General features: G+C 35.7%; 1 protein-coding gene and 1 long non-coding RNA gene across 8 annotated transcripts in view; one reads left to right on the top strand and one right to left on the bottom strand.

Moving 5' to 3' along the window:
* LOC130606318 (uncharacterized) overlaps positions 1–2,989 on the top strand; it is a 36,694-nt gene extending 33,705 nt beyond the window's left edge. Inside the window, exon 7 of the long non-coding RNA XR_008973949.1 lies at positions 2,852–2,989. This is a non-coding gene — a long non-coding RNA (uncharacterized LOC130606318). The remainder of the gene's footprint in view (positions 1–2,851) is intronic.
* PCLO (piccolo presynaptic cytomatrix protein) overlaps positions 1–21,396 on the bottom strand; it is a 356,344-nt gene that overhangs the window by 53,093 nt on the left and 281,855 nt on the right. For 2 of the 7 annotated variants that reach the window (XM_057422563.1, XM_057422561.1), the window contains exons 15-21: positions 20,316–20,446; positions 18,645–18,671; positions 14,887–14,980; positions 8,401–8,472; positions 5,700–5,880; positions 4,293–4,487; positions 2,843–3,025 (exon numbers count right to left, since the gene is read on the bottom strand). In XM_057422563.1, coding sequence (XP_057278546.1) covers positions 2,843–3,025; positions 4,293–4,487; positions 5,700–5,880; positions 8,401–8,472; positions 14,887–14,980; positions 18,645–18,671; positions 20,316–20,446 — 883 coding nt within the window. The remainder of the gene's footprint in view (positions 1–2,842; positions 3,026–4,292; positions 4,488–5,699; positions 5,881–8,400; positions 8,473–14,886; positions 14,981–18,644; positions 18,672–20,315; positions 20,447–21,396) is intronic. The other 5 variants (XM_057422565.1, XM_057422562.1, XM_057422564.1 and 2 more) reach the window with 5 other exon arrangements.

Raw genomic sequence — 21,396 nt, forward strand, 5'->3', positions numbered from 1 at the left:
TAACTGCTCACATATTAGAAGAACACTAACATTATTTTAAACAAAAGTGACCTACCAAGAAAATTCCATATAATGGAATTATCCTTCTGTTCAAGAAATTACTGACTTAAAAGGAGGTGGACCAATTTACACTGTCTCTAGAACTGACTAATCCGGTGTATAAACTCTAATACACAGATTTATGTTGAAAGCAATGTGCTTAATTTTATGGGAATGTGTAATTGGCAATGATTCATACTTTTCACAACAACAAAATCAAATTAACTCAAACACAGGCACTGCTCTCTGCCTCTGGCTTGGATCCCCTGCAACTTCTGCCTTCAAAAGTTTGGCTCTGAAATGTTATTGTTCCTTTCTGAGGGGTGTGATGGGACTGTGTATTATGCAATTGGTTTCTTTGCAAATCACACTTTTATCTCTCACAGGCAACAAGAAGATTATACTTCAGGGTTTAATTTTAATGAAATGCTACAGTTGAATATTGGATTTTACAAAGGTGCTGAACAAAGACCAATGTTTTTTGTTGTAGCTTCAACTTAATTTTAAAACAGATTTATTAGAATACATGTTTTACTGTTTAAAATGAATACAGAAATATTTCAGTCCAATAAACTTAAGCTGATGCAAGTCTTTTGCATACACAAAATATAATATGTATACCATAGGTGCTGGGTTTGTTTATGATTTCATTTTTACTTCTCATCAGACATACAAATAATAACTGACGAAGTACATCCAGTTGAAAAGATCCTAGGAGTCAGAAGCAGAGAAGATTTCTTGGGGGCATTCCAAGAATGACTGAGGGTTCTTGTTTTGTTTTATTTTTTTCAAGTCCCAGTTCAACTAAAAGAGACTAAGTTAAAGGAGGAAACTCTGGGAATTCTCATAGGTAGAGAAGGGATGAAGATCACTCACATCATAGAATTTTTCCCATCACCCTTTTGTGCTTTGGCTGACAAAAAATATGCAGTTGTTTGAAAAGGTGCTGTTCTCTGATAAATTCAAAGAGAAATTACTATGGTAAAAAAATTATAATAATGTTGTGGGTTGTCTGTAATGTCTCCCTTAATAACAAGCTTTGAGACTTACTGACAAAAAGGTACTACCTAGCCAGGATGACTGTTCCAGTCCATAAAATGTCTTCATAATGGGTTCTTTTCCAGAAAGAAAGGAATAATAAATTAGTAAAATAAAGTAGGCTGTAATGCAGGAGGCTATCACAACCATGCAGCGCCCCTGTAGGAATGGTTTTGCAAACTGATGATCCCTAAACATTGTTCACAAAAATCACAAATTTTAGAATTTTTAAGGTGCAGGAGAAACCTCTCCTTCCTTCACCACCTCTCCATTCCACTGAACTCCATAAATTGAAAGTTGTTGTCAGATGTAAGAGGAAAAGTACTATGTCTCTCCACAGTATCTCTAACTTCACTTATATATTAATGATATTAATGTGGGCTTTTATTCCCACAACTCTCCATGATGCTTCTAATATTGCTGAGCCAAGTGCATATCGACACCTATCTTTTTTTTGCAGTTTTAAAAATAAAGAAGCAAGTATAAAAGTTCAGTGGCAAAGGTACTTGAAGCCAACACCCTACTATTTCCTTATCATACAACTGTATGTGAACCTTGTTTCAACCATGCATTTCAAGCATTGCTTGTCTGTGCTAAAAGGCATCACAGGACTGCAAGTGTTTGTGATAAACCTCTACAGCTAAGACACCTCAAAAGATCATAAGAATTATTTAGATTTCTATGGTACACATCCTAGGAATAAGATGGGCCTTTCAGTCACAATGACTGAATGTGCGCCATGTTATCCTCTGGCCCCTGCTTGAACTGAATGTCTGGAGCTGAGCTGCAGAATCTGACAATATGTGTTTGAGTGGACACACACGTGTATAGATAGGTATATACTATGGAAAGTTGTTAAGGCTCTCATAACAAACAACTTTGAACATTATGTGCTTAATGACTCATTGCCTTTAGGGTATATTGTTCAAGGTGTCACACTCCTACAGCCTTCTCAGCCAGACTGTACTGCCCACAGTATGCAATGGTGTTGACAGAAAAACCTTCAGGAATCATGAAAGCTTGAGAAGGGATTACAGCCCAAGAGAAAAACTTGGAGTCCAGTCTGTAAATTTGTTGGGATAATCCCTCGGATTCCATGAAAATAATTAAAACACTCCAGAAGTCAAAAGAACAGTGCTAATTTGAACCAATTGAGATTCTGGCTCTTTATTTGTGATGAGGGGAGAAATCGATGATTTAGGTTTGATGTACAGGTGTCTACAGTTAAAAAAAACATTTTTTAAGAAGCTGGTAGTAAAGATATCCAGAGATTGAGATATACAATACTCCTTTCCGCTGCTGGTTTGAAAAAGTATCTATACTATTGACTTTTGACATAACAACTATGCTGGCAGGGGAAAAAGAAATTGTTAATGTCCCAATTAGAATTCCAGAAGCAAAAATGTGCAATTAGGTTTTTGTCACAGTACAAGAAATGTTCAATCATGTTTAAGCAGACCAGCTCGGATGCATGCTTTTTATTAGGCAACAACACAAGCAAATCTATACCGTTTTTAACAGAAGTCTAAGTCCTTCAGTGGAATGGAAGTGCACATTTATTGGTTTGCAATGTTTCTTATCACAGTTTTTCATTCTGGACTTATGTGCTGAAGTGGAAAAATCAAGCAGAGCTCTTGATTCATGTTAACATTTACAGCACTTAATGGAGGGGTAAAATAAATAAGTAAATATCACAATGAATTAGTAGACATGGCAAGAAGGATTTTGAATGTGATTTGTTTCTTAACCATGTCTTTCTGCTCACCTCCTTCAGGCTTGACTGGTCCATCAGACATCACTTTCCTGAGGGCTAGTTGGCTTTGGTCTTTGTTGTCATTGGCTGGTGGAGGCAGATTGTCAGACTGAGTTCTTTGAATAGGGAGGACTCCTGCTATGCTGTGTCTGTGCTGCTTCCTGGCATGATTAGACTGACCGCTTTTATGTGCTGCTGTGGCAGTGTGGGTGAAATGGAAACCCAGAGTATGTATCCTCAGATGGAACCAGCTTAAATGTTATTCATGCAAACAGAAGTGGGTTTTTTTCTGTATTTAAGTAAGTAGTGTTTTCAAACACCAAAGAGACACCACATGCACAGCATTAAAGAGTATTAAAACTGGCTGTTTCTTTATTAATGATGGTGAAGACGAGGGAAATGATTTTCCCCTGTTTTTTTGTATTATACCATGGTAACTTTATGGCGTATCAACAAAGCCTGAAGACAAACACAATATTTCCACAATCAGAGAGTTTTAATTTGCCATCAACTAAACCATCAACTAGCAATCAGACATGGGTCTGAATTATATTCTGGAGAGCAACCTTTTTGAATGGAAAAGTTTTAATTTATTAATCTATTTCAAGTTGTCAGATTAAATCTTTCTTGACTTTAATCAATACATGGCACAAAAATTACTAGAAGAATGGAACTGACTATGTCATCTGACCTAGCTCTCTATTCCCTTTGACTTTGCTAACTTGATACACTGTTGAAATCTAATGTTATTAATGGCTTTTGTGTGTTTAACAATTTCGTATTTAATGTGTCAGATGTTTTTGTCTGTTGCTGTTTGTCGGCTGAACCCAGGACACTGCTCTACTCATCATTAATATATTATCTGAGATAGTTAGAAGGTTGCTTTATATTTCCTTAAAAAAACCTAGATATTTACAGTTGTGTTTCAAAAATAGAAATCTCAAACATGTAGTTAAAAAACTTTTTTTCTTTAGGTCTTCTTTTGCGTATATAGTACTTTCCTCCTTGATTACTACTTATAGATATATTTTGTCTTAATGTGCTCTCAACATTTGTGTGCAACTTGAAGAACTGGCAGCCACATCTCTGCAGGTTTTGATTATTTCATTGGTAGTGACATCAAAGTGACATCAAAGCACCACCACACAATGGAATTCTCTGTGAGTCATGCACAACCATGGAACATCATAAACCATGAGTGAAGGGACTGATGGAGAAACAGCCAGTTTCACTGCAGTCTACATAAATTAAAATAAATAAATAAATAAAAGACTTCTAAATACGAGAGTATATTGTAATTATATGTATTCACACACAGGCACACAAAGAAAGACACTGAACAGAGTGAGCACAGTGTGCCAAGAACAGAAAAGAAAATAGCCGAAAAGGGAAGGACAGCAGGGAAAAAGGCAACAGATGAACATTAAGCTGCCATGCTGAGGAATTTATTTGCGTCTTTTACTTGGTTGAAGACGAAGCTGTTGGACAGCTGCTTCAGCAGCGGCGATGGCTGCCCCAGCGTCTTCGAGGTGAGTTTGAGTGACACTGGTTTTGCTTTGGCTGCGAGATGGACCGTGAGAGCGTAGATGTCCTTCGGAGGAAGACTTGGAACTCCCTGGACTGCTGTGGGATTTCTCAATGGTGGGCACCTGCATGTCTACCAAGAAAATAAAGAAGCACAACTGTTGCATTTATTAAAACCAAAGAATGACATTTTCTTTCTAGCTGCATTCCAGGACAAGGAATAAAGGTTAAGCTGTGAAATGCCATTTAAAGTCTTGGGATATATCATGATTAGAAAAATCTTATGAAGCACCATTTTCTACTTACTCACTCTTTCCTGGCCTAGGAAATAATTAGTTTATTATTGGTTTTCTATCACCTATGTATTATACTTCGTGTGCTGGTTAACACTGGTGGAATAATAGAGTAGCCTAAAGACTTATTTGTTTTCCAATGTCTACTTCTCTAGTATGTAGAGACTAAATAGTACCACTTACAGCAGTACCAAATACTTAGCTAATGCATGTAGTTTTATTCTGATTAATACCCTGGCCAAAACCATAGCCTAACTTCCAAGAAATTCTTGACTAACCTCTTAATTAGACATAGATCTCACATATAGACACAAATCCTAAGCAAAACATTACACAGAGAAATAGAGAGGAGATGGAACAGAGTCTTAATACTCTGAAGGTCTTATCTGGGTGCTATTTGGGATAGCTTTTGCTCTGATATCACATATACTGTGTTTTAAGTGAGCAACCTGACATTGACTACTTAGAAGCAAAAAAAAAAAAAGAAAGGAGAGATAACATTTCTTGGAGCAGGAGATACTGAGATCAATTCTGCTTTTGTAAACACCAGTATAATCCTCCTCCTATATCATCTCCACTGATTTCCAATACAATTGAGATATGCTACAGTCCATTATCATTGACTGGAAATGCATATGCATTATTATAGCATAATTGTTATACTATAAAATTTTAATGTGACACTTCCAGAAGATATAATGCCATAGAATATCTAATGAGCATTAAAAAAATAGAAAGCTAAATATGCATTAATTTGGCAAAGGCTACCAGAAAAATGAAAGTGGCACAGAATCTATAGTAGTTGTGCAAAACACAACAGCTTATAAACTGCTTTTTTTAAGGGCACAGTTACTCATTAAACTGGCTTTCTCAGATGAAGGCAAATTAATCCTTGGTTCCTATTAATTAATCACAGAGATAAATGTTTTTAATAAAAGTGTATACAAACTTCACAGCAGTAACTTTATTTTTCTATTATAACTTACATATAGCAAAAGTTTTCCCATCATCTGGGAAAACATTTCATAAGAGGTGCACCAAGACATTCCTACCCTTGGAAGGGTCCGGGAAGATTCCATGACTTCTGCTTTTGATGACAGATGGTTTTGGGGATTGCTGGCTACTCTGTCCAGAATGAGATTTCCCATGATCAATGTTTTCACTCTGTTCCTTCAGAGGGTACCACCGAGGAGTGTTGTCAAGCTGAGAGACACTGGATAATTCAATCAAAACCTACAAATAAATCAGAAGTACAACATATGGTCTCTATCTGGTCTAATAATAATTATGTACAGCAGAAGAGTCTACAGTTGTGTTACCAGACCATGCAACCAAATCTAAGAAATTAAGGGTATAAGGCTGTATGCTAAGAGATCCAGGACCCTCTGCCCATGCTCTGACCTCACCTCATACAAATCAGCTGTGATCCTGATCCCAAACCCACATTTGTTAGTGTATCAATGTGTCTGAACTAATACACCTTCCAGCAGGACCTCTGTAAGGATTATGAGTTTAGACATAGCTCCATACTGAGATGGCTAGATAAAGGGTAGCTTGCAAACACGAGCTTGAGAGCTAGACTAAAAAGACATCTGGTCATTTTGCCTCTGTATAAACATGTTCTAAGAGAACCAGTGTTGTTTTCTCCCTTCTATATTTGTTGAGTCTTTAAAAAATCCACATATTGAGAATTTGTAGCAAAAAGAACAGAATAGGAATACCTTTGCACTTCACTAAAATAATGGAATTCAATAGGCCATTCAGGCCTTGAAATTCACTGGCAAAAAAAGAAAGGAAGATGCAATGGCAATGCTAAAATGAAACAAAATATTGGCTAAAAAAGCCCTAACACTGTAGCTAAAATCTGCTCTAGCTCACCTGCATTGTTAGCAGGCGTTCTGTGAAATTTCTTTAAGAAAAAAGAAATAAAAATAATAGGCACTGGGACCAATAAAGAGCCTTTCTCCCTTTAATGGTCTTATAGCTAAGGGGGGCAAGTGATGTAAAGGACTAAGGAGTCATAATAGTCTTTAATGAAGGAAAGGACAAAAATAGCCTTGCATTTGGCTCTGAGGTGGGAGGATTAAAGCTAATGTCACATAGGGAAGTTTTAAAACTGCTAGACAAATAAAGTGTGGAATTACCTCACGGAACAATGTTTATTGCAAGACCTTATATAAAAGAAAGCATCCTCAAGTTTAGGAATGGGGAAGTCTCTTCACATCTGTTTCTAAAAGGTTAAACACCTTTTTCATTTCAGCTTCATAGGCTGTATATGACCAGTCTGGGTCTTTCCAGTTAGGTCTATACTTAATCTGAACAGAATAACTATTTAGCATGCTTCCTGTTGCAGGTTTGGTCATAGCTTTGTGAATGACTTGGAAGACAGTATGACTGACAATGTTCCCAATAGGCAGTATAGGCTGAGGTCTCAGCTTTGTAGAAGTGGGTTCATATTCCATGGATGTGAACCAAGACGTGCCACTTGCCTTCTGGTGCAAATAAGTGATGCTGCCCCTATTCAAGTAAGTACTTAGGGCACAATTTGGAAATCCCATATTTGATGTTATGGTACAGGATTCCTCTGGACATTCTGGTCCTTAAATATACTGGCTAGTCTTTTCTGTTCCTTTTTTCAATGAAAAACTGTTTTCATATTTAAGTCTGAATTATTTAATAAATAAAATAGTTCTAGAGATTAAAAATATTTGTAGGCAAAAGTGTGAACCTTCCTGTAAGCAGCTGCAGAGCATCCATTTTCTAAATATCAATGACATAGATATTCAGTGAAGCCCTGCATTTGGACAAACATGCTGAACTCAACAAGAATACTGATGCAGCATGCAGGAAATAAGTAATCATGTAACTGCTTCTTATACATTTATTTTAGTAATTATTCAAATAGTGACACTGATTGCTCAGTTTTGTAGTTACAAAGAGGAACTGGAGCTGAACTGAGTGCCTTCTTTGTGAAATTCAAATGTAGAATGAGCAGAGACACTTTGAGATACTCTCTGAGTGACCAGTTTTCCTGGGCTTGTTTCTAATTATAATCCTCTTCTGTGATAACATTTTAATTACTTTTTTGACATCATAGTTATTGCTGGTAATTCAGTATTATATGTGCATATGTTTGTTTATTTGCTTTCAAGAGAGAGCATTCTTCCCACAATCACTCATCTCATTTATTATTTATTTCAAGATTTTGTGTTCAGTCATACTTTGCTAATGATATTACTATTTTGTAGAGTTAAAAATGAGACCTTTATCAGTAAGATCAAATTACTCATAGTTGCAGATGCTTGTGCATATGCTAAATTATGGTGTGATGGCAAAAATGTAATTCTTTAATCTTTTACAAAGACTAACTCTTCCTCAGCTTTTCCATGTTATGTTAAAATCAAGGCAAACAGCTTATCAGTCATAATAAGAATTCCTCACTCAGTCACTGTAAAGGCTGTTACTTTATCAGGCTCAAAAAAAATATATTTAGATTTAGTGAAGCTACATTTTGCTGAGGCCTAAATGAACTTGTCCGCAGTTTATTGAGATAAAAGAATGGCATCTTTCATGTGTAAATGAAAGAAATCATGATAATTTGTTATGAAGTCAGCAGTAAAAGCGTGATGTAAAAAATGTTTCACTTAACATATGTACCATACCTTGGAAGAGAACAGTCTCCAAATACCATAGCATGTAATTAATCAGCTTTCTAACTCGTCAGGGTTAGAGAGGAGGAAATAAGTTACTTACTTCACCAAGGAAGTCATTCGAGGAGAATCTATCATAATCCCAGACAGTCACTTCCAGTGTTTTCTTTTTCAGCTGTAAATTAAGCCAAAGGATGATTAACCCATTGCCATCATAAACTTCAGATCAAGTCTTTATGGTGGTTTCTATTCATTATCTCCTCCTTGTATCTTTTTCATAGTGACAGCTATAAAGCTTCTGCCCTCCCATCAACCTTGATCTCAGAAAAATAATTTGGGCTATTCTTTGTTATCAAGACAAATGGGCTTGTGCTTGGCCCTGTTTTAAGAATTTCTGTAAGCTGTTTTCGACAGAATGTGTGTCCACTACAAAAGCCAAACTGATTTTTAAAGCCCCATTTTGTGTTTTCAGCCTTTCTCATTGTCAGGTCTGACTTTTCTGAATTCAGACATTCACTTAAAGTGCATTTGAGTGTGAATTTCAAATGTATTATTTAAAGCAGCCTGCTTGCACAATCTCATCTGTGAAGACCAGGCTTTTATATCCCCAGAATTCAGTGTAGTCAATGGGACTCTGACAAGAGTCTTTTGCAGGGTAAGTTGTACTGTTAGGTATTAATGATAGTCATCAAAACCCACTATCATCTGCAGACATCAAACTGTGTCAAGCACTCTTCTTACAGGCTATAGTAAGAAGCAAGATTTTTTATACAAGAAGACAGTGCAAGAAGGAAAAGCTGTTGACCAAAGAAGTTTACCTTATTGCAAAGATTGACCTGAATGTTATTTCAGGGTTCTGTGGGGACAGATGGGGAGAGGATTGATTACTAATGTCATCTGATGGGGCAAAAGGTTAGCAGGTGGTGGGAAAAGAAGTAATAAACTCATGTGGCTTGAAAGACAGAAGGACAAAGTCTTGGGAGTATGGGATGTCTGTGAAGTGGGCTGAGAAATTGTAAGTGAAGAATTTGTTGGAACCTTCCAAGCATTATGGCAGAAAACGGGACTTATTTCACATACTGGAGTACTGCATTCAGCCGTGTGGCCACAAAACAAGAGGGATGTGGACCTACTTGAGTCCAGAGGAGGCCACAAAGATGATCAGAGGGCTGGAGCACCTTTCCCATGAAGATGGGCTGAGAGGGCTGAGCTTGTTCTGCCTGGAGAAGGCTCTGGGGTGGCCTTAGAGCAGCTTCTAGTGCCTGAAGGGGCTTACAAGAATTCTGGAGAAGGACCTTTTCTAAGGGCATGTAGTGACAGGGCAAGGGCTTTAAACTGACAGAGGGGAGATTTAGGTTAGACATTAGGAAAAAATTCTTCACCATAAGGATGATGAGGCATTGGCACAGGTTGCCCAGAGAAGTTGTAGATGTCCCATCCCTGGAAGCATTCAAGGCCAGGTTGAATGGGGCTTTGAATAACCTGGTCTAGCAGAATGTGTCTCTGCCCATGGTGGGGGGGGAGGGGGGGGTTGGAACTGCATGATCTTTAAGGTCTTTTCCAATTCAAACCATTCTGTGATCCTATGAGTGTAAAAATAGAGGTCAGAAGCAGCAATTTTATCTGATAATTTATGTCATCATCCTAACAGAAGCAATGTGTCACTCATTGCTTTAACTATTAATTGGCTACTTAGGACAAAGGGATGACTAGGGATCGAGTCATTGTTCAAAGTCTAAACTACACCATTTAGTGTACATATTACATGTACTTTCAAGAAAAGCGCTTTTTGCCATTTACCTCCAATGCCCCTTGGTTTAATGCAACAGATTCAGACAGTTCTTAATACCTTTAAATTGCCTTTAAATTATAATTTCATCTCATTATTCTGTATTTGGAATATCTTCTGCTTCCAGCTACCTTTAGAAAAATGAGCAACTATGTAAAGCCAGTGCCTTTGAAAAACAAGTTTAAATCAGCATATCCTGGCAACCCCACACAAAGGGGAATTGTACTATGTTTAGCATTAACAATGTACTCTTTAAGAAGACAACATAACTTGAAATCTAAGATTAAAAAAAATAAAATTGAGAGCAATTCTTTACTCTTTCTGCTTTATCCGTACATAATTAGGCACCATTCTTCTTAAATATACTTTTAAAATAATCCTGCAAAAATTAAGGAAAAAGTTGATCAAAAGGAGTCTCTTTGGAGCATCCTCTATAGAATATTTCCTTGACTGAATAAAATTCCTTTTCTTTACTTTTCCAAGACAGTACCAAAACTGCAACATGAAAAATAAACTGGAAAAATAAGCTCAAAAAATGAATTGATCAGCCACTGATCCAGACTACTTTTTGCTTCCTAGGTGATATAATTTCCTGGGAGATGCTATACAAATTATATGTATTTTTACCCTTTAAAAAAGGGGAATAAAATAGCATAAATAATTTCAGAAAAGTATTACAAATAATATAGCACAAGTAATTTCAGAAAAATATTGTCTTAATTATGGTTGTTTTGGGAGGACATGTCTTCTTGTTTCAAGTGATGACTGTTCAAGGACAGAGAGAACAATGTGCTGATCCAGGAAAGGAAAGAAAAACCACCAAAGCTAAGGTTTGAAGGATTTTTGGTGGAAAGAGGAAAAATAGAGAAGATTTACAAGTAACTGCAACCCTACTTTGCCAGCTTCTTTGTATCATTATGATAATAAAATTGTGCTGAAAACTTGCAGTACTCTGTATTTCTTTGAACTATCTATTTTAAGCCTGTTAGTTTAATAAAGCTTTTATAAAATATTATGACAATGAAGAACCATCAAAAGAGCTTTATTAGGCAGAGTGCATGAAATGAGTTTCAAAGGGGAAGAAAATTTGCTTTTATGAAAATATATTTATGTACTGCTACTGAAGGCACAGGAGACTCAATGGCTAGTGATTTTAAAAGCAGTCATTACACCATCACAGCGAAGTAGGGTTTTCTGCCTTACATCATACAGGTTCAGGTCATGAAGCCAGAAGTTCACATCCCCATCAGGAATTTAGCCAACAGCAATATTCAAATGTGTTTCAGAAACCCACTATCCATCTGACCACGGGTTTCTGCAAGTGGGAAATGTGTCAACAGGAAAATGAGAAAGTGTCCCTAAAGGAAAGAAAGCAGTGCAGTGCATACGTTGCGAGCCTCATCTGAGTTTCTAGCATATTCTGAAAAAAGTATTGCAACTAATTTCAGGCTTCTGTGGAAAAACTAAAACTAAAATATAAATTCAAATTAAATAATAAAAGCCCACCTAAAAGCATATTACTGCATGTGAACTCCAGTTATCTTTTGGCTGCTGTGGACAACCATAATTTAAAGAAAAATGAAGGAATATGAAGAAACAGTCAATGTGAATAATATTTTCTCTTACAGAAGACATCACTAACACCACATGTACAGAAGTGTCTGTTTCTTGTTTCAAACATCTGGACATCACAGGGTGTTTTTAAAAATTATGAGGGTCTATGTAACCAAATATGCATTACTTGAAATATTTAATACATATTCCTTGAAAACCTCATACACAAATTTGCATGAGGAAAGAAATAATTTTAATGCAGTTTAGTTTTCTCCTACACTGAAAGTAAATTCCTATAATTACTTCAGAAATAATATGAAAGATTGCAGTCCTAGTCAAGATATTTGATGAGTAGAAATGAAAGTGTTGTATTAGATCATGCATTATACCTACTTGTGTTTACATTCATGTTTAACATTTTATTGTACTCCTCTCTCTATTCCTATTCTTCAGTAAGTGAAAGGACAAAAAGACTATTGCTAGATCACTTAGAAACTTTTTTTCTCTTGTCGAAGATATTAAACAAGATTTACATACCTTACTGATTCATAAGAAAGTTTTTCTTATTTTTGGAAATAAGACATAGGCTCCTACATCACTCAAGGATTTTGAAAATATTACTCTTTCTGAATGTATTACCATGAATTAAAGGGCATGAGCTATAGCAAAAGCTATTTGCTTTAATGAATTATATCTATCATTTAAGGAAATAATTTTTCTTGCTTTCTGACAAGTAAGGAGTTAAGATAAAAAAAGCCACACCTTACACTGTCGTCATACATTATGCCAACAGCCTGACCAGCAATTAAACTTTCATCTCTCACCATCTTCTCCTTAAATCATTCTAATGCTTTCTTTCATGCTTTGAGAGGGTATTTGACAGGAGTTAGCAGTTATTATATAATATTTGCAATGTGTGTACTTGGTCTTCCTCTCAAATTGTGATTATCTTCACTTTATTATTTAACAGAAACCTGAAATTACTAAATAGTCACAGTTTTATTTTTTTCTCCAACTGCCAAAGCAGAATTTGCTATATGATAAAACTAATCATTCTGACCTTGAAAAACTCTGTTTCATTTCAAAAAGTGATCTATTTCCCATAATTATTTTCACTTTAATACCAGCTAAGGTGTGAAAGAGAAAAGGAAAATGAAAAATTGCACAACCAGCTAAAGTCTAGACAGTGATATTAAAAAGATTATATTAGGAAATATTTAATAATACTTATTTGCTGTCAGTAAGCAACTCAGGCTTTGATGGAGGAAAAAGAAATGCTTCTTTGAAGAAATAATATGTATAAAAGTTCATTAATTTATACTGCTAACTCTGTATAACTCTGCAGTTTTGCTTGTTTGGTGATCATAACACTCATTCTCAGTCTATCACAGTTGTCCTGTACTTCTCTTTAAATTCCTATTTTTAAATATCCATTCATGAGGGTTATGAGTGCAAACGTTATCCTGTTGCATAATGATAGTTCTTCAAACTGTAGAGGGTACTTACCATCAGCAAGGTATGATTTGGTGATTTAGAAATGTGCTTTACTTTACTAAGTATCGTAGGACTAGATACAGGGCATGGGAAAGTGTGGAAGGAAATACTGTCCTCTCCACACACTTTAATGTGACATGAGGACAAAATATACAACATATGTGATGCTCAGGTGAAGCTGACACGCTTATAATCATAAGCACTGAGTAACAGTCTCAGATGAAGGGAAAGGAAAGAGATTTGCAAATAACAAAAGTTCAAGGAATTCTGCATGTGACCTGAAAGCAAATTTCATCAAATAAACGTCCAAAAACTGACATCCAAAGTATTAGGAGATTTTCTGGCATTAAAATCTCTGTCTAAGAAATCTTATACTAAGATCTCCATCCAATTTAAAATTATCAAACAGCTATTGAATGTTCAACATCCAAGTACTCTTAAGTACAGCTCTGTGAAATGTCACAGCAGAATCTGAAAACAAATTAAGCAAATAAAGACCCTTTCTTAAATGGAAAGCTCAGTTTGGAAATAGTGTTAAGACACCAAAACTTTTCACAAAACTCAGAAAACCTAGGGCTACCATTACTGCAAGCCTACATGAAACAGCATGCAAAGCCCAGCAAACCATAACCTCTACATACAACAGGGCACCTTTGAAGTAAATCTGAGCTACTGCCTGTTAAGTTCAGAGGTGTAGGTAGCATTAGCAACCATGCAAGTCCTCTGTGGGAAGGATTTTGCTCCATGCTCCAAAATTAGTATCTTAACCTATGTTCCTCTTAAAGAACAAGAAGAATGAATAATGAAATTTTAAATTAGGAAGACAATCTTTAGGTCTTGGTGTTATGTTGGAGAAGCATATTAAAAACATTGGGAAATCTATTCATTAAAAAGTCTGGTCATTCTGGGCTTTTTAAAGAAGTACTGAAAGATTAAAAGGCCTTGAAAAATGAAGTTGAAATTATCAAGAAAAAACACTAAGAGAATAAAAAAGCTTTAGCACTGCATACAGATCTATTAATCTATAAAATATACTTCATAATTTAAACAGATGGACTGATCATAATTTTGTTCATTATGCCTTCTTCAAATAGAAAAAAGTCCCTTTAAAAGAGGAGATGGAGAAAAAGAAGACTCAATTTCTTCGTATTGCCCCAGTAAACCCTGTAGTTCATAGTTAGGAAGCCACCAACAAAGAAAAACTTCTTTCCCAGATCTGAGTTAAATCTTTCTATAGCAAGGAAATTAAATATCTTTTTTTTTTTTTCTTTTTTCAGGTGATTCATATTTCAAGCCCATTGATGTAAATCCCTCCTAAATCTAAATCTCTACACTTTATAAATATTTTTGAATAAGAAAATGGTAGGACCTGTGTTTTGTGTGAGCTTGCATGGCTTTTGGAATGAAGAGTGGCAGCGATTTCTGAATCCACTTCAGAAACTTATGGCTTAATTTATTCCCTCCATGTATTCCATTATAATTTTTTAAGTTGCCATATCCGTACTTATGACATGACTATAAGTGTAATCACATAACTTACCATTTTTATGAGCAGAGAGCAGAAAAAAAGAGTATTGATATAGTAAGTTCTATCAGAGCCAAGGGAATAGTTCCACATTTCTCCTGAATCCGGCAAGATTTTACAAGGGTTCACAGAATTGCCAGCAGCTCCACTCTCTTCACAGTAAGCACTGCACATCATGCAAATAATAAAGAAGCAAATTGCACTGAACAGTACTACCAGCAACGCACCTGCTCCATGGAGATATTTTTGTAAATGACTGTTTGATTCCACTCAGGATTCAAGCTTTTCTGTATGTACTTAGTTCTCCGCTTGTACTCGGCACTGAATTTGAACAAAGGAAGGAAACATTACATTAGCGATCTTGTGTTTCTTTCAGTTCTAATGCAACAAAAAAAGCACCTACAAAAAAAAAAATAAATAAAAAAAAGAATTGCATCTCCCTTTCAGCAGCAACTCAGGGTTGCAAAAGGACAGTGACAGACTTTGGGTTTTGGGGGCTTTATTTAATAGTTTTTCCCAACATGGTCTTTTAAAACATCTTCTGTCTCTTTAGGTGGCTAGCTTGGCCTACAACTGTTTCAGTATAAAGCATCAGTCAGCACACACACGTATGCTTTGTTCTCGCATTGTAGATGTTGGGGTTTGATTATAAATTGAAGTGATAATGCATTGATTTCTTTTCCAAGACCATTCTTCTATTAGTGCTTCAAAAGTAGCGTGAATCCATTATCTTTATAGGTCGCAGTCTCTAATTACAGGAGCTCCATCTCACAAGAATGTTTAATGAATACCAGAGGGCAACTAATATCCTGTTAATGATAGAAACACGAATTTCTTATTGATCCTGTTTCTGTATATATCTCTAACTGTACTGGAAACAAACACAGAAGTGCATCAAGCTCATGATTGTTTTTATCAATAGCCAAGAATAAAAAGTTTGGCTGCATAATCTGTTTAAAAAGAATTGGTAGTGCTTTCTATGGTATTTTGCATTTCCTAAGTATGGAGGAAGCAATACGCTAACCTTTAACAGAATATAGATTCATCTAAGCTTTGATGTCAGATTTGCTTCCATTCCAGTTTTACTTTAGCATAAATTTTAATGGACACCTTAAAAGAGCTGGGTAAGAGAACATCAGAAGCTTTTAATACTTTAAAAAAACAAGGTAAAGAAACTCTTTTTGCCAGTCTGCGAGATATCTGCCCTGTCTTTTGCTCAAAACCACCATAGGTTAAAAAACCCATGTGCTATACCTATTAATAAATTAAATGAGCCCAGGACTGTTCACCAGCACTAAGGCCAAATAACGCAGAATGACCCCTAACTGCCCTCTTTTATGGATCTCCTACATTAATTTTTGGTGGTGTACTGTTCTTCTGATTCTTACTTCTGACTTTTGATTGAACTGTGTTTTGGTTCATACTGTGACATGGTCTCACAGCTAATACACTACATTCGTCTCATATGAGATTAACGTAGAAGATGCACTCCAGGGACTCATTTAATCAGTTAGTCACTAGTAGTGTACCATGCATGGTACCAGATTTGAGCAGACCTGAATTAAGGTTATGTGAAAGACACATATTTTTACTGACATATATATATCAATGTTGGGTAGTCAGAACCAGCAGTTTCACCCTACAGACTCAATTCAACTGTGCAGTGCTGCCATCCAATTACTCTGGAGTGTCTAGTGGCCTTATTCTCCTAAAAGGGATGACCATATCCAACCTGTCTATGAGAATAATACCCTTTAATGAAAGGGACTTGCAGCTATTTTTGCTCTTACATTTTGCTATAGTCATTCTATGCAGTTCCATTTATTTTCTCACAAAACATGCCATCCACTGTCTTCCAGTTTCTTGAAAAATGTGAACGGCATTGGGACTCATGAAACAAAGTATCTGTCTACTGCTGCTTATGAGAAGAAAGCAGCAAATCTCTACAGTTCAATCTGTTCTGTCAGCCATGGCATACAATGGTGTATTATTGAAGGAAAAAGTAAAAAAGGGAGATTTGTTTTTTTATATTGTGTGTCAGTAAGAAAAGGATGAATTAAAAGCTAGGGGGACCAAGGGCATATGAAAAAGAAACTCTCAAAAAGTTATTACTTTGCATATCTTGGAAGGAAGGCTGAAATACAAAATATGAATCCTTTTAGAAACTAAATTTTGATGGCAAATCCTATTCAGTAATGCACTTTTCCCACTTTTCCCTTCTTCTCCCACTCTGCTCTGAGACAAGTATCCCCATCATTCAAAGCATTAATGAGATTTGACTGACCCATATGGAGACATAGGACATGAGCAAGTGACAGCTGGACTGGCAGCATCTGTCTCTCTTACTTGACTCACAGTACTCCTCAAATGAACATCTACTGTAATCAACTATTAATGAAATAGTAACTTATCCAAACTCCTCGTACACTCTGGGCAACTCAATTCTTACCTTAACTAAGCCAGGACACTATTACAAAGATCGGGCCTGTCTAAATGTATGATCTACTGTTTTTAAGTAACTGATAAACTTTCATCTTTGAAGAAAACAGGAAAGGACCCTTTGTGCATTCAGCCAAGAAAACACCAGGACATTCCCTTTCCTTTCATGGATTTCCTTTTGCATTATTATAACTTCATCACCTTTTCAAAGTTTCTGATTCTTTTCAGAAATAGGTGAGAAGGTGATTCATGCAGTGTTGGGTTTCAGAGCTGGCAGTGACAAAAGGTAAATGTGTTGTTAACACGGTAATTCTGAAGTATTTCCAGTGAGTTCTATAAAATATCTGGATCTAAACTGGCAAGGGTGGCCTTAGCCCACATTCATGTTAACCTATGGTCAGGATCTGTTGCAGAGAGAACCAGGAGACCTTGACCACTCCTAAGGAGGAGCTGATGCAGGTTGAGCTGGATGGCAGCTGAAGGTTTCTAACTCTCCGAAGGGAAGGAACTGGGAAATACATTAAGTTCATACCACTGATGCACTTTCAACCCAAATTTGTGATTAACAGATGGACATGCTTTCATAAAATGTAGTCATTAAACCAGTCAATACCTGGTATGGAATGTATGAAATAATTTGCATTTGAAATTCACAGAGCATGCTGAGTGAAAAGATCCAAACTGCATTACTCTTTTCTTTATCATTTCTCTATTCTTCCTTATTTATAGTTTATTAATACAGGTTGCAAGTGAAAGTACAATTAAAAATGTATAATAGAGTAACAATATAAAGTGTGGCATTTAAACACTTTCATTAAATAATTTGTTTTATGAAGAAACAGACACGATAGAGAAGATCTGTTTATCAAAATTAATCTACTGACTCGTTTACTCAGGTTTCTACTTTTAAATATACAGCTTAGGTTAAATTACTATTCTTATGTATTTAGCCTGGGGTGATATTAGCATATATTGAGAATGAAATTTTGCTTTATGTTTCCAATTCCTGGATAAACAAAGCATTAGTAGTGTCAATAACTAAAAATTCAACTTTGCTTACCATAAATAACCATTTATGCATTAAAGCAGCTTTAAAGCCAGGTGGGCAATTAGATAGAATTATACCTGGATTTAATGTCTATACACTGTGCAAGGTATATAGAGAAAAATATTCAATTTTCTGAACTGTGCCTGTTTATCTTGGTAGTAACATCGTTCAAAATCTTGATACAAGTTCACAGCTAATTATTTTACAGCTTTCAGTGAGAATGAATTTTTAGATATCTCTGAATTAAATTCTTTTAGAATTTGAAAGAAAGATTGTTTGTCATCAGAGTTTGGCCCTAGAATATTACTGCATCAAGGAGCATTAATGACTTGTTTCTAGTTCCTCCTGACTTGTTCATTACAGAATGAACAGCAAAATCAATGCTGCAATTGCATGCCACTAGAATTCAATAGAAATCTATAGTTCAGTGCACAGGCTTATCGTATAATGCATGCATACAAAAATGAAAGAATAAAATTGGAGCATAGTACACTCTACCTTGCATTTTGGACAACCATGACTTGTCTGCATACCCAGCATTTACAGAGTTAGGAACACAGAGGAAGCAGTGTGAGAGACAATGAGAACAGAGATTAAAGAGAACATGTAAATAATGGGTAGTTCCTAGTATCAGAATCAAAGAAAATAGAGGCATTAGTAAGAATAAGAAGTCTAGCATGGACTGAACTACAGATAAAAGGTATTCAGTAGCAATTTAGGTTTCTGCTTTCATAAAAAAAGAAGTTGGGCACTTCTGAGCAGCTCTTCATTTCCACTATTCCCTAAAGCCCCAATCTACATGCAAAACCATAACAGTGCCATGTTTTAAAACAATGAAACCAAACAAAACAAAAATCCAAATTCTTCATAACTTGGCAGCAAGTTTAAACTTATATTCAGACCTGGCTTAGACCTCTGCAGGGTGAACACCTCTCTAGTTTCAAGTCTTACTTCTAGATTAGCAAATTTACTTGTCAGAATTCCCAGTAAGATTGATTTGATAAATATTTCACAAGACTCCTAAATGCATTAAAAAGCCCCTCAAGTCTTAGGACCTGTTCACATTATATTCAGTAATCGATTTAGGCCCAGTGCCATTGAACAGTATTGAACGCCGTATAGCTGGAATTATATCTACAAAAGCATACACATGCCTGTAATTGTTCCAGTCATGCACTTCTAGTGGTGCTTGTCCATATGCCAAAATGCTGTACTGTGACTTGAGTATCTACTTTTTTGTTACTTTGAATAGAAGAGAAATGAAGTTTTAGTTGCATGGTCCTAGCCTAAGTGCCATAAGGATAATTATGTTCACACAGGCAGAAAAGTTTGCAGGAATTTGTCTTTGCAATCTGAAATCTGATCCATCAACTCAGTTTACCCAGTACATCTACTGTGTCACTGAAATCAACAAGATTATTATAATCATATATACTTATGCATACGTACGGCATTCTGCAACTTCAGGGCACAAAAAAGAGTTATAATATTGCTGATACAGAAACATATATTTGAAAGGAAACACTAATGAAATATTGTAATTACAGACTCTAAAAAAGCAACGAACTTTGAAAAAATCATTAGTGCTTTGTATAGTCTAGATACTTGATACAAGACTATGAGAATTGCTAAAAACACATCTTAGCACTTAAAGTCATAAAAAAAAATGTGGAATGAGCGTTTTCTGACTAGTATTTCTCACCTTTGATATAAACTGCAACCTCAAATTTATCTGAGATACTGTATTCTACATTCTGCAAATCTGTCCCAAATGTCTTCAGCTGAAGCAATCATTCCACGTTAAACATAACATGTAGCTTTCTATGTTGCAGATACTATTACATGTATTTAGTACATTTCAGTAGTGTGCTGTTCTTTTAATACATATTTTTGCATGTATTACAATTTTTAAATGGAAACCTGGGAAAAAAAAAAACCTAACAAACAAACCAACCTCCCCTATGGGTATTATTATGAACTTTCTCAGGTCATTAGCAAAGAATGAACATTCTCCTAGGAATAACATCTGGCTCTCTATTAAAACTCCACCATTTTTCCTTGTGTTGCCCCTGGATTTTCTATAGCAATAACTCTCAGTTCTGTTTATTAGTAACAAGTAACAAAGCCGAATTAAAAGAAAGTTCAAGTTAAAATTTCTCCTACACTTACCCTCTCCCTGGAAGAAGATAAACTTTAACAAAGGGGTCTGAATAGCCATTGTTGTCTCTGGGAGCAAGGTTTCTTGCCTGAAGGATGTGGATGATAAGGTTGCCAAGGTGTTTGTCATAGTTGATTTGAAGCTAGAAAATTGCAAGCACAGTAAGTTTACTTGTTATTTTTATTTCCTAAATGATTCAATAACTCTCTTAAATCCTTTGAATGAAAGAAGTTTTAGACCTTTAATTTGGCTGGAAATAAACACATTTTAGATGGTTTTGGTTTTCTCTGTCCTGACTAGAATAAAATGCTAGATTATTATGTTGGATCTTGAAACAAATTTTACTTTTGAAGTCTGCCAGTATTGGTTAAAAAAAAACAACAAACAAAACAAAAAAAACATGAAAATAAAACTCAACCTACCCAACCGAAAAAAAAAGAACCCCAGCCATATTGATCTATTCCGATCAGGAAAAAGCAGACCAAATCTGAACCCTTGATATGTTTCTGAGCAACAGCTGGCTTAGTGAGTAGGAATTGCATGAATTCTGACTACCTGAAGCTCAACACCAGGAATGATATTATGATACTATGGAAAGATCCTTAGTGTTAGTACAGGAGAGAGAGAGATGGATTATTTAAGAAAAAAAAAAAAAAAAAATCTATAGGAAATTATAGGCTTCATTTATTATGCTGCTTCCAGTTCCATTGTTTTAAAAAGATAGAGTGAAGGCAGTTTACATAAGAGAGAAACACAAAATTGTCATTGCATGGAAATAAATACATTGCACCAAGAGAAACCCACAGCAGTCTTTGCTTAGTCTAAACAGTCTGGCTTTAATGTAGACCAAAGTATGTTACCAAAAATTAAAGATTAGAATGAATTTCACTGGTTTTAGCCCCTTCAGGGGCAGGAGCATTTTCTATTTTTCTCTTTGCATTTCACAAGCCAACATTAATAACACAGGCAAAAATCAAGCACAGAGTTAATGAGTGACATTTAATGACTTAAATGAGTGGCATTTCATGGTGCTGGAGTTGAATAAGAAATGAGTTAATGGAGATGATTTCCTGCAGATTTATCAATCAGAAA

Source organism: Pezoporus wallicus, unplaced genomic scaffold (assembly GCF_028554395.1).
Source record: "Pezoporus wallicus isolate ANWC-B61680 ecotype Strahan unplaced genomic scaffold, APGP_CSIRO_Pwel_v1 contig_3058, whole genome shotgun sequence".
NCBI lineage: Eukaryota > Metazoa > Chordata > Aves > Psittaciformes > Psittacidae > Pezoporus > Pezoporus wallicus.